This window comes from Seriola dumerili, unplaced genomic scaffold, assembly GCF_002260705.1.
Source record: "Seriola dumerili isolate Sdu_G_001 unplaced genomic scaffold, Sdu_1.0 BDQW01000432.1, whole genome shotgun sequence".
Lineage (NCBI taxonomy): Eukaryota > Metazoa > Chordata > Actinopteri > Carangiformes > Carangidae > Seriola > Seriola dumerili.
Genome location: NW_019174687.1, coordinates 3,752,859 through 3,775,342, shown reverse-complemented (window position 1 = coordinate 3,775,342; position 22,484 = coordinate 3,752,859). Strand labels below are relative to the sequence as shown.

Sequence of the window (22,484 nt, the reverse complement as noted above, 5' to 3'; positions counted from 1 at the left end):
GGTTCAGGAAATTATGAAGCTGGAATAGTCTAAAGACGGCTGGTTAATTTCTGTTAAGTGACATGATTTTTTCTAAATTCTGAAAATCTGAAAATACAGTTTTATACTATTTTCTCATCTGCATCAGCTTATCAGACAATGAAGTAACTGGTCATACTGCATGATGACATTTGCCATTACCAGGGGGATATGTGATCTCAAAGCAATAGTTCTCTATTACAGGAAAATGCTTGTGTGACTTAATAAGATCAATACACCTCTCATGTCTGTGTGTTATTTATGGAACTGAAGCCAGGAGGTGATTAGCTTAGCTTAGCATATAAAGTAGAAGCAGCAGGAAATAGCTAACCTATAGACAAAGAAAGAAATGCTGAAGTGAGAATTCGTGGTTTTAGTGAAAACGACAAAGTTTATTTTCCAAAATGTCGAACCTTTCCTCACACTCCCTGTATACTGTAACTGAGAGTAGAAAATGACTACATCAGTATAAATGTTTACTGTCATTCTCCTTGTTCTTGGTTTCTTTCTCTTCTAGTTTTGCCTGCTGGTTTGCAGCTTGTGCACCTTCTTTGCTGTCTTAGGACGCTACATTCCAGGGATTGTTATCTCGTATATTCTAGGTGAGTCATCTTGATTACCTGAAGAACCTTATACTCATGTTAATTGTATCTAGCTTCATCGTTGTGGTGTCATCAGCTGAGAAGAGATACATCAAAGCAATAAGCTGCTGGACTCTTAGTGCTTCACATCTTACTGTAACTTATTATGCTGCATGGTAAATGGATTAATGTGTTAATTTATTGTATTATTTTATTTTATGATGCGTATTGGTTTTGTTGAGCTCTCTTGCAAACCAAATTGCCCCTCGGCGACAATAAAGACTATCTAATCTAATAATCTTAACTAATGAGGATTTTGAAGACAGATTTAAAAGGTGTATATGATGATTATTATCTAACACTGTGTCCCGACATGGTTAGCCAACTCGTTTCTGCAAATGAAGTTAAAATGGCCTTGTTATGTGTTTTTATGGATGGTAGCTTAATTACGTTTCTGTAAACAAATAATTTATTTTCTCTCTTGGCTTCTCTCTCCAGTGCTGGGCGTCTTCCTGTGGCCTCTGATTTCATCCCATGACGTTGGTTTGTGGCTGGAGCCAGTTCTGCAGAAGCTGGACTTTGGCATTGGGGAGTTTCTTCGGAAAATCAAAGAGAACCATGGTAAATGTTACATACGACACATATTAAACATTAATCAACATGTTTTTACTTCTTTTGCATTGTTAGTGCAAAGGGTCTCATTGTTTCTGCTATGAACTTCATAAAGAACTGTCAGTCAGTGTGGTTGAAACTGTGGGGTTTTTTTTTCTGTTGATGACGTTGAGTGTTCCCCAGGTGGCGCTCTTGACTATTGATGACCACTCTTAGTGGCTCACGCTCACAGTAACGACCCAGTTTGTCCTCAGTTTACTCCAAATGAGAAACTTGCAAGAAAGAAGTGCGAAAGAGTGTTTAGAGCAGCATTGAATTATTCATTATTTTGAAATATCAGATGTAGGAATGTGCAATGAATATAGATGTATATACAGTGTGCACACGCCTACATTTTTACTACATAAAAAAAACACCCACTCACTGATCCAGAATAAATACACAAAAACACAACCCATCAGTGAATAGATGCTAATAAGACAGGTAAAAAGGTTTGTTAATAAAAGTTTCTGGTGCATGTGACGGTATGCCAAATCAAAGTACAAATATCTACGCACAAGTATTTTCTTTTTAATTCACCTAGAGCTTCTCCTTTACTTTGTGTATCACTATTGGACTCCAAAACTAACTCAGTCTCGTCCGTGTTTTCCTCATTCTCAGAGAAGAGAATCATGCAGGCTCAGACCGAGAAGGAGGGCATCGAGTCGGACCTCTCCTCCATGTTTCCCAAGGTTGGCTGATAATCTCCTCTCAATCTAATTATGTCTCTGTTGAGTGACTGGCTCCAGGGAAAGCTAATTGAAAATCACTTCACATGATCCACAACGGCATCAAGACCTGAGCCAAAACGAATGCCAAACACCTGGTTACACATTACATTTGTGCTTCCCTCAAAAGTCTCAAGATTGGATCCTTTATTTAATCATTTAATGAACAACGTGTATGAAATGCAGAGAGGTGAGTCATCATATTAGCAGGGAGGTAGATTAAGACCAGAGACAGATTTAAGTCTCAAAAATAAAGACTTGATTTGGATTTGACAGCTTGAGACGAGAAAGCAAAGGTCCACTTAATGGGAATCTGTTGAGTTTTTAGCGACATCTCGCAGCCTTCATCAGTAGGTGTGGACCGTGTGCTAAACATTTATTTGTCAACCTGCTGTTTCCAAAAGCTCTTTGTATTAACCTGGGAAAATCCTGGAACACTAAAAAAAAATAAACAAGACCAGCGACAGGCAGACGCTGCATCGCCACACACCTAGAAAAGAAAAGTAATTATTCAAATATTGTGCAGTTCTATATAGTGATAATAATGATAATAATAATAAACTTTGTAAAATTTGTATAGCACCTTTCATACAAGAAATGTAGCACCAAGTGCTTTACAACAAAGAAATTATATGCACCAAGTGCTTCACATGAAAAGACATAAAATCAACATAAAAACATGTTAAATGAAAAACATTAATGTAAGATGAGATGGAAAAATATTAATAGAGAGTGAGAATTCCTGTTAATTGATATATTAATTGATAAATTTAATAATTTAAACCCCTTTCTCTTCGTACTTGGTCATTTTTATGGGCATATTAACACAGTCTGGATCTGACGTGCACTTTTATTGCTATTTTTTATTTCTTAAATTGTTCAGCTTTGCCAGTTCACTAACTTGCACACAAGAAGATACTGTAGAACCTTTTTGCCTGCCCTGGGTTAGAAATCTGACATCTCTGTGTGTTTCCCGCCCACAGCTCGACTCCACAGTGTGTAAGGAAATGTCTGTATCGGACACAGAGGTGTCTGATGTGACGTGGACAGACAACGGTACTTTCAACCTGTCAGAGGGACACACACCTCAGACTGAGAACTCAGAGGGTACGTTTCTCTGCTCTGCACTGTCCCACAGGTGGACACACGGTTATCAAATCAATAGGGACATCTGATTGAACAGCTGTGAGGGGTTTTGTAGTTTAATGTGTGTGGCTACTTCTTTAGTCACACATGTACAGTCTGTAGTTTCTTTGGTAAAGAATACAAAGAGAATCTACTATACATTTATAATTTTTTTCTTTTGATTGGCTGACTGTTTTCTGAGTGATCCAATGAAAATATAACAGATTTCAGATAAACACGCAAAGAGAAACCAAATCCTGCAAGGTTGGATGCTGGGCGGGGCTTGGGGCATGGCTGAGGGGGACTGCTTTGTTGTGACATCACAAAGTTACAGAAGTCCTGACGGCTGGTTTTAAGGCTCAGTTTCTGAATACAGGCTGTGTGCATTTCTCTGTGGACTGAGGCTTTGATACTTTCACAGTATTAATATAGAACCTAGACCTGATCTATAATCAAACAACATGTGGACATCTACCTTTAGACTATGTGGGACCGTTAAAGAAATTAATCTTATCTTTTGTTATTGTTGCATTTTCTTGTGTTTTACTTTACTCAGATTTTAACATGTTACTTATTTTGATGCATTTAAAAAGGCAGTTTTGGTATTTGTTTGATGTATTAAAATGACTGCTAGCTGCAGTCTTTGCAGTGGTGACTTGAGATAAAGGCTGATCAGAGTGCTAACACGCTCACAGTGACAATGTGATCCTGATGTTTTGCATGTATGTTGTTCAGCATGTTCACCATCTTAGTTTAGCATATTAGCATGCTAATGCTTGCTAAATGGTACAAAACACAAAGTACAGCTGAGGCTGATGGTGAAGTCAAAAACAAAAGTACTGGATGAATAGAAAGTTTGCTCCAATGATGGTGCTACATGAAAAGTCAGAGAACCACCAAAGTCATTGGGATTCATCCTCCTGTGACCATGAATACTTGCACCAAATTGTGTGCCAGGTCATTGAGTAAATGTTGAGGTATTTCACAAAAATGTTGGAGGATCACCAAAGTGATAGGATTCATCATGTGAGGAATCCAGGAGCAGGGCTTTAGAGAAATCTTCTTGCATATTGTGAACATTTTGTGCTTGCTTCCTGTTAATGTCTTGGCTACTCTTTTTTACCTCAACCTCACAGACCTCGACAGAGAAGAAGTATTCACTGGTGGCCTCCCAGAATTCCCTTCACTTGACAACGGTGGGACGACCAATGGGGACGAAGACGACGACCTCAGCCTCGGCCTTCCATTGCCTCCAACTCAGCCCCAGCAGTCAATGAAATCCAAGCATGCTCCTCCTCCTCACGAAGACCAAACCACCGACAGAGCACTTGAATTGGTGAACCAGATGGCAGGAGACTTCATCACTGCCGCGGTCACAGCTGCCATCCAGGAAAGAATAGAAGCAGCGGTGGGATTCACGGCGCCGAGAAACGACCCGGAGCGGTCAAGACTCCGGGATTCCACCAGGCTGCTGGAGCTGGCCGAGGAGTCGGACAGCGAGGTTGAGGACTTTGAGCTGCTGGACCAGTCGGAGCTGGAGCAACTGGAGGGGGAGCTGGGGCTGGGAGAGGAAAAGGCCCAGACCAAAGAGGAGGAACAGGCCAAGAGCGACAAGTCAGCCTCAACTGGATTCTTCACCAAACTCCTCAGACGCCACTGATCACTGATTGATGAAAAGTCCGGTCGACAGAAGAGAAGAAGAGGTTACAGAGGACATGTGGAGGAGATGGGAGTGTTCTGGCTACAGAGGACTGTTGGGGGAATTGTGAGAAAAACAACGTTTCCATTTATCTTTTTCCTGTAGTGCTAACATCATTGTTTCAAAACTGATCAGTATGTGAAATACAGAGGTGAAGGTGATGTCGCTTTAATCAGAATCATCCCAGCCTAATGCCGAGATCAGACTACAGAATATCAGCCTGCTGAAGGCCTGAACCGACAGACTACAGATTAGCCTACTACTCAGGTGGAGAGTCTTATATTAAAGCTCAATATTTTCCTCTTCTCCTGTGTTTTATTTCAAGTGTTGAGCCATAAGACAATATATTTGTAGTTTTAAGAACCAAAAACCATCTCAATGTACTTTTACATCTCCACTCTCAGGCTTCTCTCTGTAGTTCTAGTAACAACAGGTCAGTGAGCGAATCAGAAGAGAGGTTCAGAACTTCTCCTCTGTCTGGCTGAAAGTAAATCCTGCAAGGTTGGATGGTGGGTCCAGGTGGGCGGGACCTGGGGCGTGGCTGAGAGTGGTGACTGCTCTGTTGTGACATCACAGAGTTCCAGAAGTCCTGACGGCTGGTTTTAAGGCTCAGTTTCTGAATACAGGCTGTGTGCATTTCTCTGTGGACTGAGGCTTTGATACTTTCACAGTATTAATATAGAACCTAGAGCTGCTTTATAATCAAACAACACAGGGACATCTACCTTTATACTATATGGACCTTTAACATGTTGGTCAGTTCAGGTAAAGGGTCAGTTCACAGATGTGGGGCAGGTTTGCAGAACTAGAAAACGTGCAAGTCCTCCCATTCTGCAGATGTGTTTAATAGTTTCTAATAAGTTTTCTTATCTCTTTGTTGCAGAAAGGCTTGTAGGATGAAAAATGTCACCTACTTTATGTACATCACGGAAGGTGAGAGCGACGATGAGCTACGACCTGTAGTTGTTTAGGCCATAAAAATAATTCTACTATCACCTAATCATACAGCGAACTTCACAAAACAAAAGTATTGTGTGGTCTGACCCCGGCATTAAAGGTTGTTGATGGGTTGAGGACTAAGACCCTGCTCTTGGTTTCAATCAATTGGTGTGGTCACATTTGCCTTTTTAAACATATTTGATTGGTGATGTCAATTTAGCATTTATAAGCAGCATATAGACAGTTAATAAATGGTTTATAACAGTATAACACTATAACGTAGCTATAAGCAAATAAGGGCATTTTAAGTGTTTATTTATGTATTTGTCAACAACTATAACTACCCTGAGCATCTGTTGTATAAGCAGTAAATGAGTGATTAAAACCAGTACAGCACAGCCTGTTTGTTAACGGCTTATACACATTAACACATCATCAGACAGGGTTTAAAGCTCATGCAGTCATGTGGAGCTTGAAGATTCACTCTTGACCCTGGAAATAGTAGTTTTGATAAAAATTTATTAACTCAAGGTCTCCTTGCTTAGATTCTTTCAGAGCTTTCAGCCACATCTCGAGGCCTTGTGGCAGGTAGAGTTTGCTCAGTTGTCATGGAGAGTGAAGAAGATGTATTTAAAAATAAATACTTCACTAATACACTGTATGTAATTGATATCATAAATAATTAGTAAATATAATAAAAAAAAATACTACTGTCTTACATGAATTGATCATTTGTTATGTTTACACACTTAAAATGTCCTTATATCTACTTACAGCTTAATTATAGTTTGTTCTAAAACATTTATGTTGCTTATTAATGCTTAACAGAAGGTTAAAATAATGTGATATCAATGAATATGTTCTGAAATTCCGTCTGGACCGAAGACAAAGTATTCAAAACTGAAACTGACTCTTAAGTGAGAAAAAAAAAAAAAACATTTCCCAGAATAATTGAATTTTTGCTGTGGTTGTAATCCTCACACACCTAACATTCACTCTGATGCTGAATCAATTCATCTGACTACATTACCCAGAATTCCACAAACATCAACCCCAATGATGAATGACAATCACTAGCCAATCCAATCATCTTTAATGCTTAAAACACTATACTACTGGTTGGACAGCTGACAATGAAGATTAGAAAGTAGGAAACATTTATTTTTGTATTATTTCCTTTTTCAATTTTATATGTAATTTTTTTTTTTTTTCATGAAACACTTATTTAGTCAAGGGACGTTTATTTTATTACAACATGCATCAGGTCAAAATACTATGCATGCAAATCTCATTGAGACAGAAATATATTTAAACATAAACATTTTACTTCCAGTGCTTCCTGAATTTCACATTTCAGTGTAGATTGGTGAGGCGTCAGAGGACAGAGAGAAAAATTACTTTGCATCCACATCATCCTCAAACTAGTCAAAACCAAACTTTGATTGAGTATTGTGGGGAATATTATTAAAGTACAATATGGCCAAGTCACATATGAGTCACATATGATCTGTCTATTGGAGCCATGAACAAATAAAATCTGTTGCTGAACTAAAAATCAAATCCTCTGCTGTACTGTAAGTGTTGTCACAGCACAGGTAGCACTGGTAAAATGTTCCGCTCTCTGGTTCGGGGGATTCAGTTACCACCAAGCCTTGTGGCTGGTGACCGGTAACAGACCTGAATGCCTTGATAGCCAACGACAAGAGAGGGGCTCATGCCTTGAACTCAACCATCTTAAGTCATATTTCCTGGGGGTTTAAGTTATGTGAGATATGATCTATCTGCCTTAACAGACAGACCTGTGGAGTAAGAACAAGGGTCCTGGGTCCTATCATGGCCCAGTGGCCAAAGCACTGATCATGATCTGCAACATCCCCCGTTAGCATCTGGCTGAGGACCTTTGATGCAGAGATACGCAATCCGAAAACAGTCCAAACTGCAAACAGACCTGAGACGGTCAGACCAGGTCCAAATTAGACCCGATCCTAAATGCTTTTTATGGTTCACATTCTCCCTCTGCCTTTAGAAACATCTTTCCTCCCATTATGATGACGCACCATGTGATCAAAGATGAGAGATATTCTGCGTTAATCTGCTTGGTCATGAGACAAGACCGGCAGCAATAGAACAGGATTCTGTCCAATCCGATTAGACCCTATGCAATAGTGATCTGGCCCGACTCGAGTCCCTGTTAAGGCTCGGCTACCAGGACCCAAGCGAACCCACAAAGACCTCTGCTCCTCATGTCATTGGATCATCCAGGATCACACTCAAAACAAAGGAAAATGTATTTTTAGAGCACTGAAAGTAAAATGGCACATTTCCATTCGCACCTTAACCATTATTTAAAGATGCACCTACACAGCTGTGTCAAGCATCACTTGTGGATTCACTGAAGTAAGGAGAAGAATGACAGGAGAGTTTCTTTAACATGCCTTGTACATGAAAAGACCTTGTTTTTATAATAAAGACACGCAGCAATGTTTAATGTATCCTCTTGAATTAATCATGTAATGCCTTGTACTAGCATAAGTGTAAAGATGACAATAGAAGTATTTGTTTATCAGTGCCTGAGAGGACTTTGTAGTGGCTGCACTTCATTTTTAGCTCACATGTAATAACCGTATTAGACAAAGACAACTTCTGAATAACAGCTGAGGCAGGTTCAGGCTTCACTAAATAAAGACCTTTTTAAAAATGTATTAAACTGATGAAATGGTTCTTTTTTTTCATTGACCTTCCAGTTGTATCAAGGTGGCTTCCATGCAGTTGCCTAAAAGTGAGAAATCCTTGGAACCTGTTTCGGAAAGATGTCGGTGGGTCAGAACCAAAATACATTAACAAAATGTACTTTTATGTAATTAAACTCAAGAGCGTCAATAAAATGTTGTAACACAGACTGTAGTTGTGTTTATTTGACCTCACTGTGTTTGTGAACGCAGCTGTTGTGGACATGTATCACAGGATTTTATTTATTAAATTTAAGTCAATGCAACTTTATACTTCTACTCCACTACATTATAGGTGGAAATACTTCACTTTTTACTCCACTACAATGACCTGAGAGCTAAACTTCCTGTTCAAGAATCTCAAGCTCATACGTCAGTTCTGTGAGACTGGGTGGGGGGAGATTCACCTGGCAGAGGACAGGTGAGGAGACTGGGTAGGGGAGGTTACAAAAGGACTGGGTGTGTACCATCAAAATCTGTTTGTATGAGACCATGCTGCCACACCTGTAAGCTGCTGGAAACAACTTTCTTTTGTTTGAGATTACTTATTGTTTATTTCTTTCAAATTATGTTTTACCTAAATAACAGTGTATTCGACCTGAAATATTATAAGTAAAGGCAAATTGTTTTAATTAAGAACCGGATGTAGTTATAAGTCGCATGCTGTATTTAATCATGTTTTCTGTTAACAGGAAAAGCAGAACCCTGGTGAAGGTTTGGAGCAGTGGTTCTCAACCTGTGGGCCAGGGCCCACTGGTAGGCTGCGAAGGCATTGCTAGTGGGCCCCCAAATCAAAAACTTTATGTAATAAGATGTAATATATAAAAATATAAATGTTATATAAATATGTTTTTAAAAAATCAGGCGTTTGAATTCGAATTCGATTTCAATGCCATTGTCTTTGGTTTTTACTTTTGGTTTTATTTTTTTTTTATTTTTGTCTGTTTTATTAATTTTATTGTTTCAAAATACGTTTTTAATTCTCCTTGTTATACTTGCCTTGCTATTTGACACTTTGCCTCTCTTCTCCATGTCTTTTATTGCTTTATTTTGTTTTTATGTATGTACAACACTTTATAACTCTGTTTTGAAAAGTGCTATATAAATGAAGTTGTTATTATTATCATTATTATTAAAAATGTTGGATGTTGGCTGTCAACATTTTTTAGATTTTCAAGTGGGCTATGGGTTGGAAAAGGTTGGGAACTACTGCTTTAGAGATTCCCTTTTACCTTGGATGCATTAATAATGTAAGATGTCTAGCCGTCCCCTTCAGATCTACAGTTTGAAGATGGCTGGTGAAGTGCAAGAATTGACAGGCCCCATTCACTGCAAAATGTTTAGATGCAGAGCTGAAAGCAGTTTGAGATCTAAGAAAGAGAAACTCACACAGTCAATGCTACAGAGAGGTGAAATGGGACAGAAAGGAGTTCAGCCGGACCAGGAAACCTCAGTTCCGTCTGTCTGGATCTACTGAAGGATCCGGCCACTATTCCCTGTGGACACAGCTACTGCATTACAGCCTTCTGGATATACTGATATAGTATAACAGTGTCTCTGCCTTATTATTTTACAGTGTCATTCACCATCCTACCACCAGATGACACCAAAGTAAAAACGAAAACATTAACTAGTAAAAACTGGTCATAGAAAAGAAGCTGCAGTAGATGAACTCTTCTCTCTAAATCCCTCCTTTCCCTGTGTGGTCACTGTTGAACCACGGTGATAATCTGTGTTGGCATGCCCTCAACCTGGCAACATCCACTGTTTTCATGGTTACTGACCCACAGCTGCCATAGGAAAGGTCGAACTTCTCCTCTCTTGTCCAGATGGGAAAGTTCATGGCAGAAGTCAGTGTTAAAGGAAAGACCTACAAGCTCCCTGTCTTTAAACTGATAGCCTCTCCTGCAACAATTGTTTGTTTGTCTTAGTGTAAATGTGAGTTCCTTTGTTCTTGACACCTTGCAGTATTTTTGCATTTCATTCTTCATTGCCTCGACCAGCTACCTCCTTTGCTTATTAGCCCTATCTCACAAAGACTTCAATAAACCACAATTGATTTAGACTGGGTTTCTCATGGTGGTTCATTATGCCTGCCCCACCCCCCCTTAATATTTTCTCCTTGACGTGATGCTACATTTAGCACAATTTACATTTAAAAGTAAAACTCACACTACCACCACACACTACCAGTTCAACATTGGGTAACACATTTAAAACTGGCTCATGACCCCTCACACAACTCTGTTCTTATGTAAAACCTGCATTTGGCTCAGTGTGTTTGAGTCCTGACATGAGAGCAGCTCAAAGAAAAGAGTGAAATGGGCAATTTAGGTGCTTTCTCTTTTTAAAAACTCTTAACATAAATTATTAAAATCACTGATGAAACTGTCCACATGAATTTCAAAGATGTAAACACACTAAAAAAGTAGTTGATAACTAACAATACTTTTGTATTTCTATTTGGTTTCTATAAGTCATTAAATTAGCAACAAACTAAGAGACAAAAACATTTGCAATCTAGCATTCATGTTAGATTTTTGTGTCTCCAGGGGTGTGTTCATAGTAGAAATCTCTAATGTACAAACCATGTTTTCTTGAAGAAAAAATATACAGAAGTAAAGAAATATCATGGAAAAAGAAGAAAATCTTCATTAAATAGTCACATTCTGCAAACTAGGTTGTACAAAAGAACTAAACACAGAGTATCAAACTGCTCCTCAAGTCAAATGCTGACAACCTTCCCCTTCTTCCTGCTCTCAAACACAGCCAGCTCCACTCTGTCCATATTTCCTTGTTCCCTCCCCTTCAGATCTACAGTTTGATGATGGGTGGAACCAACATGTGTTGAAGTGCAAGAGCTGACAGGCCCCGTTCACTGCAGAGACACATGTTGTTCAGATCAGAGCTCAAACTAGTTGAAATCTAAGAAAGTGAAACTCAGACAGTCGTTGACACTGAGAGGTGAAATGGCGCAGAAAGAAGTTCAGCTGGACCAGGAAACCATCTCTTGTTCGATCTGTCTGGATCTACTGAAGGATCCGGTGACTATTCCCTGTGGACACAGCTACTGCATCAACTGTATTAAAAGCTTCTGGAATAGAAACGATGAGAAGAAAATCTACAGCTGCCCTCAGTGTAGGCAGACCTTCACACCGAGGCCTGTCCTGGTGAAAAACACCATGTTAGCGGTTTTAGTGGAGGAGCTGAAGAAGACTGGACTCCAAGCTGCTCCTGCTGATCACTGCTATGCTGGACCTGAAGATGTGGCCTGTGATTTCTGCACTGGGAGAAAACTGAAAGCTGTCAAGTCTTGTTTGATGTGTCTGGCCTCTTACTGTGAGAAACACCTGCAGCCTCATTATGATGTAGCTCCATTAAAGAAACACAAGCTGGTGGAGCCACCCAAGAAGCTCCAGGAGAACATCTGCTCTCGTCATGATGAGGTGATGAAGATGTTCTGCCGCACTGATCAGCAGTGTATCTGTTATCTCTGCTCTGTGGATGAACATAAAGGCCACGACACAGTCTCAGCTGCAGCAGAAAGGACTGAGAGGCAGAGAGAGCTCCAGCTGAGGCGACAACAAATCCAGCAGAGAATCCAGGACAGAGACAAAGATGTGAAGGTGCTTCAACAGGAGGTGGAGGCTATCAATGGCTCTGCTGATAAAGCAGTGGAGGACAGTGAGAAGATCTTCACTGAGCTGATCCGTCTCATGGAGAAAAGAAGCTCTGATGTGAAGCAGCAGATCAGATCCCAGCAGAAAACTGAAGTGAGTCGAGTCAAAGAGCTTCAGGAGAAGCTGGAGCAGGAGATCACTGAGCTGAAGAGGAAAGACGCTGAGCTGAAGCAGCTCTCACACACAGAGGATCACAACCAGTTTCTACACAACTACCCCTCACTGTCACGACTCAGTGAATCTACAGACTCATCCAGCATCAATATCCGTCCTCTGAGCTACTTTGAGGACGTGACAGCAGCTGTGTCACAGCTCAGAGAGAAACTACAGGACATTCTGAGAGACACATGGACAAACATCTCACTGACAGTGACTGAAGTGGATGTTTCACTGTCACAACCAGAGCCCAGGACCAGAGCTGACTTCTTAAAATATTCACAGGAAATCACACTGGATCCAAACACAGCAAATACATATCTGTTATTATCTGAGGGAAACAGAAAAGCAACTTTAATGAGTCAACAACAGTCTTATTCTAGTCACCCAGACAGATTTGTTGATTATTGTCAGGTCCTGAGTAGAGAAAGTTTGACTGGACGTTGTTACTGGGAGGTGGAGTGGAGAGGAGGAGGAGTTAATGTTGCAGTCACATACAAGAATATCAGTAGATCAGGTAGCTGGGATGAATGTGTATTTGGATTCAATGACAAATCTTTGGTGTTACATTGTTACAAAAATTGTTATGAGTTTTGGTACAACAATGTAGAAACTCCAGTCTCAGGTCCTCGGTCCTCCAGAGTAGGAGTGTACCTGGATCACAGAGCAGGTGTTCTGTCCTTCTACAGCATCTCTGAAACCATGACTCTCCTCCACAGAGTCCAGACCACATTCACTCAGCCTCTCTATGCTGGACTTTGGCTTCATTATTGTGAAAATCCATCTGGTATTTTTTGTAGTACCACTGCTGAGCTCTGTGATCTCAAGTAAACATGGAGGAGATATTTAAGTAAAACTGTGTCTGGTTGATGAAGTTAGATTTTCTGGTGTCACATCACACTCGATGGCTAACCTGCTCTTTCTTCTAGATGTAATGACTTGTTGTATATTTGTGTTGCTACTGTTGTATATTCAGTTGCCATCTAAACCTTCTGCATTCATCATCTTGGGAAATATATAGTATGTATTCTAAATCAGTGTTTTGTTGGTTTTGTGAATACAGGGTGGATGGGTCCGTTATGATTTGTCCTTTATTAGATGGAAATGATTTCATTTAACTCTTTAAGAGAAGGAGGGTGTAGGGGCTGGATTGGAATTGGGCCAGAGAAGTAAATACACTAGGGAGGCAAGGGATGCAGGTAAAACACATCAGGGTGGGGGGAGACAATCACAAGGGCGGGAGAAGCAGACAAAGAGAGGGAGTAAAACAACCAACTTACACACAAGGTAAATTATATCAAAATAAAACACGATATGATTACAAATTAAAACAGAATGCAATATCAAAATAAAACAGGATATAATAAACAAGAGACCAAACAAAGAATCAATAAAAGGGGCACAGCACAACAGATAATATAACATTCTGACACCTAATGATCACGTTTACTGCTGATATTTAAAGTAGATTTTGCAGATAATACTTACTTATTTCATCTTATGTAAAACATCTATTACAAAACTTTACACTTTCACATTGAGGTGCTGCTACATTTACTAAAAAAAGAAAAACATCAAATACCTCTGTAACACTGTTTATCTGCCACAAGGGGTCATTCTAATGAAAGGTTATTTGGTTACATTTTCAAATTCACACTACCAGTCAAACAATAGGCAACACATTTAAAACTGACACGATACCTCTGCTCTTTAGCAAAACCCTGCATTTGGCGTTTAAGAAGGGACTGCAGTTTGCTCGGTGTGTTTCATGAGTCCTGACATGTGAGCAGCTCAAGGAAAAGAGTGGGAAAAGAGAGTGTCACTGTTCATATGTATTTCAACCACCTAAACACACTAACAAGTATCCTTACTTTAGGTTTATATACCCTATTGAAGTAGCATGAAACAAAGACACAAAAACATTTGCAATTTAGCATTCATGTTAGATTTTACTCACTTAGTGAGTGCAAAGTTGATTGAATTTATTTCCTCCTAATTTGGTAGGAAAGTATTTAGTTAAGTGAAAGTCATTACTATGATATTTTGTGCTGATAGAAACACTGACCATGAGTCTTTTTCTGAGCTTTGATGCACGTTTGCAAAACTATGAAGCAGATATTCTCTCAAAGAATAAAAAAAAAGTGATAAGTGTTTTAGAAATTCTATCAAAGCTTCTGGAGATAATTTGAAACTGATCTCTGTGAATAAAGTTTAATTACTGAAACCTCTTCACAGCTAAAACAAATGACATGACTATGAGCAGAATGAGAAACAAAACTATAATGAAGCAACAGTTTGGAAATCTGTGGAAAAAATAAAGAAAAATCCTGTTATTAACTGAACTGGTTAAAATGTATACATTTTTGTGATTAATACAAGACTGTGTTGATTAAACTCATTATTATTGTGATTTTACAACTTGCTTTTTAAGACAAACTGGTTGGTGCTGAATATTTACTTGTGTCAAATCAATTTACTTCAAGCTTGATGATATTGACATTCCCCATTTTTCCTTCATGTGTCAACATGTGTTTGATTCATGAGAAACAATTATCGAAACAGGGTTAAACACTGACTCTGACACTAACTCTTCAACATGTCTGTAGATGACTGTCACAGAGAGAAACTAAGCCAAGCGTGACACCTGGTGGACAAACACGAACACGACATAAAGAGGAAAGGGCCACGTCAACTTACAAACAGCTGAAAATACATTTTATATTATCTTACATAAAAACATAGAAATAATACTTCAGGCTTTACTAAATAAAGACCTTTTTAAAAATGTATTAAACTGATGAATTAGTTCTTTTTTTTCATTGACCTTCCAGTTGTATCAAGGTGGCTTCCATGCAGTTGCCTAAAAGTGAGAAATCCTTGGAACCTGTTTCGGAAAGATGTCGGTGGGTCAGAACCAAAATACATTAACAAAATGTATTTTTATGTAATTAAACACAAGAGTGCCAATAAAAGGTTGTAACACAAACTGTAGTTGTGTTTATTTGACCTCACTGTGTTTGTGAACGCAGCTGTTGTGAACATGTATGTTGTGGGGACAGTCACATTAAGGGGACTTGCCTTAATTTGGGGACAAAACCTATAAAGTCTCCAGAATGTGAATTAGTCAGTTTTAGAGTGAAAACTTGATTTAAGGTCAGGGTCGGGGTCAGAGTTAGACATGGGTTGGGATCAGTGTCTGGACAATAAATCAAAGTCAGTGCAAACAATGCAACTTTATACTTCTACTCCACTACATTATAAGTGGAAATACTTCACTTTTTACTCCACTACAATGACCTGAGAGCTAAACTTCTTTGTTCAAGAATCTCAAGCTCATATGTCAGTTCTGTGAGACTGGGTGGGTGGAGATTCACCTGGCAGAGGACAGGTGAGGAGACTGAGTAGGGGAGGTTACGAAAGGACTCGGTGAGTACTCTCAAAATCCCTTTGTTTGAAGCCATGCTGCCACACCTGTAAGTTGCTGGTAAAAAATGTCCTTGTTTGAGATTACTTAATGTTTATTTCTTTCAAATTATGTTTACCTAAATAACAATATATTTGACGTGAAATATTTTTTGTGAGTAAGGCAAATTGTTTTAATTAAGAACCAGATGTAGCTATTTCATTATGTTTTCTGTTAACAGGATAGGCAGAACCCTGGTGAAGGTTTAGAGATTCCTTTTTCCCTTGGATGCATTAATAAAGTAAGATGTCTTAGGTGTCTTTTCTTTATGAGAGACTTCATTTAAGGTCAGGGTCAGGCTCAGAGTAAGACATGGGTTAAGATCAGTGTATGGGGAATAAATTTAAGTCAATGCAAATTGTGATGGAAACAAATTTTATTGTGAGTGTTGTCTCCTGCAACATGAACTTCTAGTTTCTTAAAAACTACATTTATTGACAGAGGTTGGATGTAACTAAGTACATTTACTCAAATACTACTTACATACAGTCTTGAAGTACTTTTATTAAGTACTTCTAATTTATGCACCTTTTATAATTCCACTCCACTATATTATATGTGAAAATACTTAACTTTTTACTCAACTAAAATGATCTGACAGATACTGTATACTGCCTTTTCACATTAAGACAACCCCGACAACCTCCCGGTTCTTCCTGCTCTCAAACACTTTCTTGTTCCCTCCCCTTCAGATCTACAGTTTGAAAATGGGAGGTGCAAAAGCTGACAAGCCCCGTTCACTGGAGAGACACATGTTCAGATCAGAGCTCAAACTAGATTCAGTTCTCAGCAAGTGAAACTCAGACAGTCGTTGACAGCGAGAGGTGAAATGGCGCAGAAAGGAGTTCGGGTGGACCGGGAGACCTTCTCTTGTTACATCTGTCTGGATCTACTGAAGGATCCAGTGACTATTCCCTGTGGACACAGCTACTGCATCAGCTGTATTAAAAGCTTCTGGGATGAAGAGGATGAGAAGAAAATCCACAGCTGCCCTCAGTGTAGGCAGACCTTCACACCAAGACCTGTCCTGGTGAAAAACACCATGTTAGCAGATTTAGTGAAGAAGCTGAAGAAGACTCGACTCCAAGCTGCTCCTGCTGATCACTGCTATGCTGGACCTGAAGATGTGGCCTGTGATGTCTGCACTGGGAGAAAACTGAAAGCTGTGAAATCCTGTCTGGTTTGTCTGGTCTCTTACTGTGAGAAACACCTGCAGCCTCATTATCATGCAGCCCCAATAAAGAAACACAAGCTGGTGGAGCCCTCCAAGAAGCTCCAGGAGAACATCTGCTCTCGTCATGATGAGGTGATGAAGATGTTCTGCCGCACTGATCAGCAGTGTATCTGTTATCTCTGCTCTGTGGATGAACATAAAGGCCACGACACAGTCTTAGCTGCAGCAGAAAGGACTGAGAGGCAGAGAGAGCTCCAGCTGAGGCGACAACAAATCCAGCAGAGAATCCAGGACAGAGACAAAGATGTGAAGGTGCTTCAACAGGAGGTGGAGGCTATCAATGGCTCTGCTGATAAAGCAGTGGAGGACAGTGAGAAGATCTTCACTAAGCTGATCCGTCTCATCAAGAAAAGAAGCTCTGATGTGAAGCAGCAGATCAGATCCCAGCAGAAAACTGAAGTGAGTCGAGTCAAAGAGCTTCAGGAGAAGCTGGAGCAGGAGATCACTGAGCTGAAGAGGAAAGACGCTGAGCTGAAGCAGCTCTCACACACAGAGGATCACAACCAGTTTCTACACAACTACCCCTCACTGTCACGACTCAGTGAATCTACAGACTCATCCAGCATCAATATCCGTCCTCTGAGCTACTTTGAGGACGTGACAGCAGCTGTGTCACAGCTCAGAGATAAACTACAGGACATTCTGAGAGACACATGGACAAACATCTCACTGGCAGTGACTGATGTGGATGTTTTACTGTCACAAACGGAGCCCAGGACCAAAGCTGGATTCTTAAAATATTCACAGGACATCACACTGGATCCAAACACAGCAAACACACGTCTGGTATTATCTGAGGGAAACAGAAAAGCAACATTAATGAGTGAAGAACAGTCTTATTCTAGTCACCAAGACAGATTCACATGTGAGCAGGTCCTGAGTAGAGAGATTCTGACTGGACGTTGTTACTGGGAGGTGGAGGTGGAGTGGAGAGGAGGAGTATGTGTAGCAGTTGCGTACAAGGATATCAGCAGAGCAGGGGACTTGAATGAATGTGCATTTGGATGCAACGACAAATCCTGGATGTTAAGTTATGACAGAAATTGTTTTGTATTTTGTCACAACAATATCAAAACTGTAGTCTCAGGTCCTAAATTTAGTTTTAGGTCCTTCAGAGTAGGAGTGTACCTGGATCACAGTGCAGGTGTTCTGTCCTTCTACAGCGTCTCTGAAACCATGACTCTCCTCCACAGAGTCCAGACCACATTCACTCAGACTCTCTATGCTGGACTTTCACTTCTTCCATGTGAAAGTTTATTTGCAAAGCACGGTTTCTCTGTTAAGCTTTGTGAGCTCAAGTAAACGTGAGCAAGATCTTTAATTAAAACTGTCTGGTTGATCAAATTAGATTTTCTGTAGGTGGTTCTGTTTTCTTTGATCAGCCATGGTTGCTACTGATGGTCATGCTACCTGATGAACTACCTACATGTCAAAATTTTCATTGATCTGAGAAAATTCAAATCATACTCTAACTAGCATAAAGAGGGCCATGTAACTGAATTTAGACTATTATACAACAAGATAATATTTAGAAAAGTATATCCTAAAAGTTCAATCAATTAAATGTTGACAGCATTTGTTTTTGGAGGTGGGAGTGGGGGGGCTGACTGCTGACTTCAGTGTACTTAAATCTCTGGTTATAATCTTGCATGTTTTTTGGTTTTTTTTAACCTTTCAAATCTCCACATATTAGTTTTATTGACCCAAATTTAAACCTTAACCATAGAGGTGTCAAATCACAATCGCTGGCTGACCTGTTCTCACTCTAGATGTAATGACTTGTTGATTATTTGTGTTGCTGCTGTCGTATATTCAGATAGTTTTCTGCCACCTCAACCTTCTGCAATTATCATCTTGGGAAAAGTATATATCTTATTTTCTAAACGCATGTTTCGGTGATTTTGTGAACACATGGTCTGTGGGATTGTGATCATTTGTTTTTGGATTATTTTTTATGTTTTTATATGATGGACATTATTTTATTTAAATAATGAAATAATGCTGTTAAATAATGTGTATGGCCTCTAAACTACTCCTTCCGTTTGACTTCATGGGTCTTAATGGAGATCAACAGAGTCAACACGGATGAACAGCTGATCATGTATTGCTTGTTCTCACCACTTTTAAAAACATTAAATTTTATAAATATCATTGTTCTTATCAGTGGATCCAGGATTGATCATTTCCTTCCACAGAGCTGACATACTGGTTTACAGAGTGACTGCAAAGTTGATTGACTTTATTTCCTCAAAATGATGTTTTATAAGTTGATAGTAAAGTCTTTAGTTGAGTCAAAGTCATTATTGTGATATTTTGTAGAATGTGCTGATAGAAACATCGACCAGGAGTCTTTTTCTGAGCTTTGATGCATGTTTGAAGAATGAATGATTTTCTCTGGTGTTGAATATTAACCTCAATTAATCAGTCAATCAATTTACTTCAGGTTTGATGTGACTAACATTCCCAATTTTTCCTTTAACATGTGTTTGATTCATGGGAAACATTTATTAAAACAAGGTTAAACACAGACTCTCTCAACTGTGCGTTGATAACTGTTGATTGATCTTGGGCGTTAGAGTGTCACCACATTTTGGCACAGCAATATGAAAACTCCAGTCTCAGGTCCTCGGTCCTCCAGAGTAGGAGTGTACCTGGATCACAGAGCAGGTGTTCTGTCCTTCTACAGCGTCTCTGAAACCATGACTCTCCTCCACAGAGTCCAGACCACATTCACTCAGCCTCTCTGTGCTGGAGTTTGGCTTCCATGGAATAATGAAGACACAGCTGAGTTGTATAAACTCAAATAGGCAATGGTCATTTAGCCTTTCAGCTTTCTTCACTAAAACAGGTTTGTCATAGAGGAATGAGCAGAGTTTTCTTTCACTTGTTGTTTCAAAACGGGAAAAATGTTCAGAACTCATTTGGGCAAGTTTTTTGTTGAGACTCGTGCGCCACATTTAAAAAGAATTGGTAGCATTTCTTGTAAATTATGACAGGAGGTCTGTTCAGTTTACAAAGCAAAACTTGTAAATGCAGGAGGACTGGATATTCAAGCTGTGCTAGATTGTATGAGAACAATAGGACAGCAAATGGTGTGCACTAAGATGCAGAACAATGAGTGTTCATGTTTCTAAGTCAAGAAGGAGAACAGGTGATGAGGACTCCTGTTCAGATTCTGTGACTCTTGTGTAGCGGCTGATGTCTGGTTCAGTGTGATCCTATGAAATTTTACTGCTTTATGAAGAATTTGATTGGCTGTATAGAAACTAATTATCCATCTGCGGAGATGGAGAACTGACAAATTCATGCAAAAATAAGAGTTGCCATCATCAGAGCAAAATATTTCTTTCGGTTTCTGTTTTTTTCTCTAAGGAGAGCACAGAGCATGTGATTTACAGAGCACATATGTTGGAAACTGAAAAGGAAATAGACAACTGACATATAACAATTTGAACACACAACACAACAAACAACTGAAAATGCTCAAACATGGCCAATCAATCAATCAATCAATCAATTTGTTAACTTGAAACATTTTTCTGCATCAGCCTCAGGGTTTTCTTTTTCCTGACCCTTTGTGAAAATGTTGAAAATGCTTCTGTGCTTGCCTTACAGTACAGTATACTGTACAGTATACTGTACTGTAAGGCCTAGGGCTAAGGCCTAAGGCCTATACTGAGTGTAGGTCTCACATTTGGGACCATGTAATCTCCAGTCATCAAGTGGCCCATGGGTAGTTTAGTTGTGATTTTATTTAACTGCAAATCATTTTTTTCCCCACATTGTGGTGGCCTAGTGGCCTTTATGTTTGCGGCCCACTGGTGGGCCAGCCCATCTGGACGTAACTAACACTCTGTATCAGTGTGTTGTTCATAGTAGCGTCTGTTGACAGTCAATAGTAGCAATCGGCATGTGCGCTGTAATTTATGTCAAATTAATAGAAACTACTGCCATTTCTTTGTAAATGGTGATGGGAGTCGTAACAGGGCTTTTGATTAACACTCACCAGAAGGAATCTTGAAAATGCTGCAGGACTGGATTTCGTCAAGTTCAAGTTCATACTCTCCTGGAAATGGATTTGCCCCCAGGGCATATAGAAAATTAAATGTTATTCATTTCTGTTCCAATCTGTTTATGGATGTTTTGTCTCTCAGTGTCTGAGAGACAACATTAGGAGATGATGATGGGTGAGTCTCTTTCAAACTATAAATGGTGGTGGTGATAAAGGAGAAATTAAAGCAACAAGTTCTTCTTGTTCTTTTATAAATCTGTTCCTATGATGGTTCTGTTTATGGGTGCTGTTTGCTGCCCACATTCTTTATATACAGAGAGTTCTAGCAGACTTCATCACAGCAGCTAGATCTGCCTCTGCACTCACAGAACAAATGATTGAGTAGCCTATCATCACATATACGGTAGAGTTACTATGTATATTCATTGAGTACGAATCATTATACACATGGTTTTCCCTAGACGATACGTGATGATTTGATCATTGAAGATGAAAATTGTAAAGTGATGGTGAGAGAGAATCTGATAGAGAATTGTAATATGACAAAAAAAATTGGTGTTAGGCTACATTTTCCAGTACTTCCTCAAATGAGTAATAATATGTTAGCATTACATAACTAACGCATTTTAATTGATGTACTTTTGTGTACTTTAGCCTCTGGTCTCTACAACTTTGCCTCTCGCCTGTCGGAACCTAAATCGCTAAATATGGTAAGTCAATATACAAACATATTTAAATGACTATTAAGTTCCATAAGATAAAAATCTGTAATAATTTTATATTTTTTGATGTGTTACACTTGAAATGGTATTAGAACGACTAAGCTTGGCCATTGTTTTCAGTATGAAAGGGGGAAATATGCTGCACATCGCAGATTTCATAATTTCTGTTTTTGGGGCTCGTCCTAGCAAAATGAATTAGCATGCTTTAATGTTCACGAAAACACCCACTATTTCTCAACTGGATCCATTATTTCGTTGTGCCTTCTTGTCTCGTTTATCTGAAATCTTGCTTGTATTTTTTGTCTCCCTCAAAACCCAGTTTAGATTAAAACACACACCCACTTCCATTTTGCTTCGGGGTTAAGGCATAAGACTACAGTGATTGCCTTCGATAGAGATTCGTCATGTTGAAATGAGAGTGGTTCATCTAAAATGGGTGGGAAAATGACGGACAAAAATCTCATTAATTTTGGACTCAGCTCTTGTCCGCCCATTTTTTCTCCTCAATTCTTGTCTCAAAAAAGTATCACATTTAATAGGCTAACTTTCAATAACATTTTTACAAACAGTAGCCTACAATATATATTGCATTATTATATTGGCATTTTTAAAACAGATTCTTATTTAGTCATCGTTTTAAATGCCACTTTGTCCTCTTGTGTGACCTCTTTGTCAATTTATCTGTTCACCGCAGAGGATGCTTTAGCCTTTTCGTGTCAGGTTACCCGCCTTGCTATTCTTAGCTCA

At 39.3% G+C, this 22,484-nt stretch overlaps 2 protein-coding genes across 5 annotated transcripts in view; both read left to right on the top strand.

Annotated features, from left to right (window-relative positions):
* Positions 1-5,167, top strand: part of retreg1 (reticulophagy regulator 1) — a 24,443-nt gene extending 19,276 nt beyond the window's left edge. The window contains exons 5-9 of the mRNA XM_022761786.1: positions 536-620; positions 1,098-1,220; positions 1,872-1,942; positions 2,962-3,085; positions 4,240-5,167. Of these exons, the coding sequence (XP_022617507.1) occupies positions 536-620; positions 1,098-1,220; positions 1,872-1,942; positions 2,962-3,085; positions 4,240-4,763 (927 nt within the window). The 3' untranslated portion in view covers positions 4,764-5,167. The remainder of the gene's footprint in view (positions 1-535; positions 621-1,097; positions 1,221-1,871; positions 1,943-2,961; positions 3,086-4,239) is intronic.
* A 6,236-nt stretch (positions 5,168-11,403) lies between these two features.
* Positions 11,404-19,874, top strand: LOC111233875 (tripartite motif-containing protein 16-like). 4 transcript variants are annotated; one of them, XM_022761781.1, is made up of 2 exons: positions 11,404-13,063; positions 19,758-19,874. In XM_022761781.1, exons 1-2 carry the CDS (start codon positions 11,440-11,442, stop codon positions 19,808-19,810), a joined length of 1,677 nt encoding a protein of 558 aa, XP_022617502.1. In that variant the 5' UTR covers positions 11,404-11,439; the 3' UTR covers positions 19,811-19,874. The 4 variants fall into 4 exon arrangements, with proteins under 4 accessions (XP_022617502.1, XP_022617501.1, XP_022617500.1 ...); XM_022761780.1 differs by lacking the exon at positions 19,758-19,874 and adding an exon at positions 18,110-18,509 and having other exon boundaries at positions 11,404-12,938; XM_022761779.1 differs by lacking the exon at positions 19,758-19,874 and adding an exon at positions 18,148-18,509 and having other exon boundaries at positions 11,404-12,976.
* Positions 19,875-22,484: the final 2,610 nt, after the last annotated feature.

Bases quoted from the DNA above. Each gene is read 5' to 3' on its own strand.
- LOC111233875 (XM_022761778.1), top strand. From the start codon at position 16,599: ATGGCGCAGAAAGGAGTTCGGGTGGACCGGGAGACCTTCTCTTGTTAC.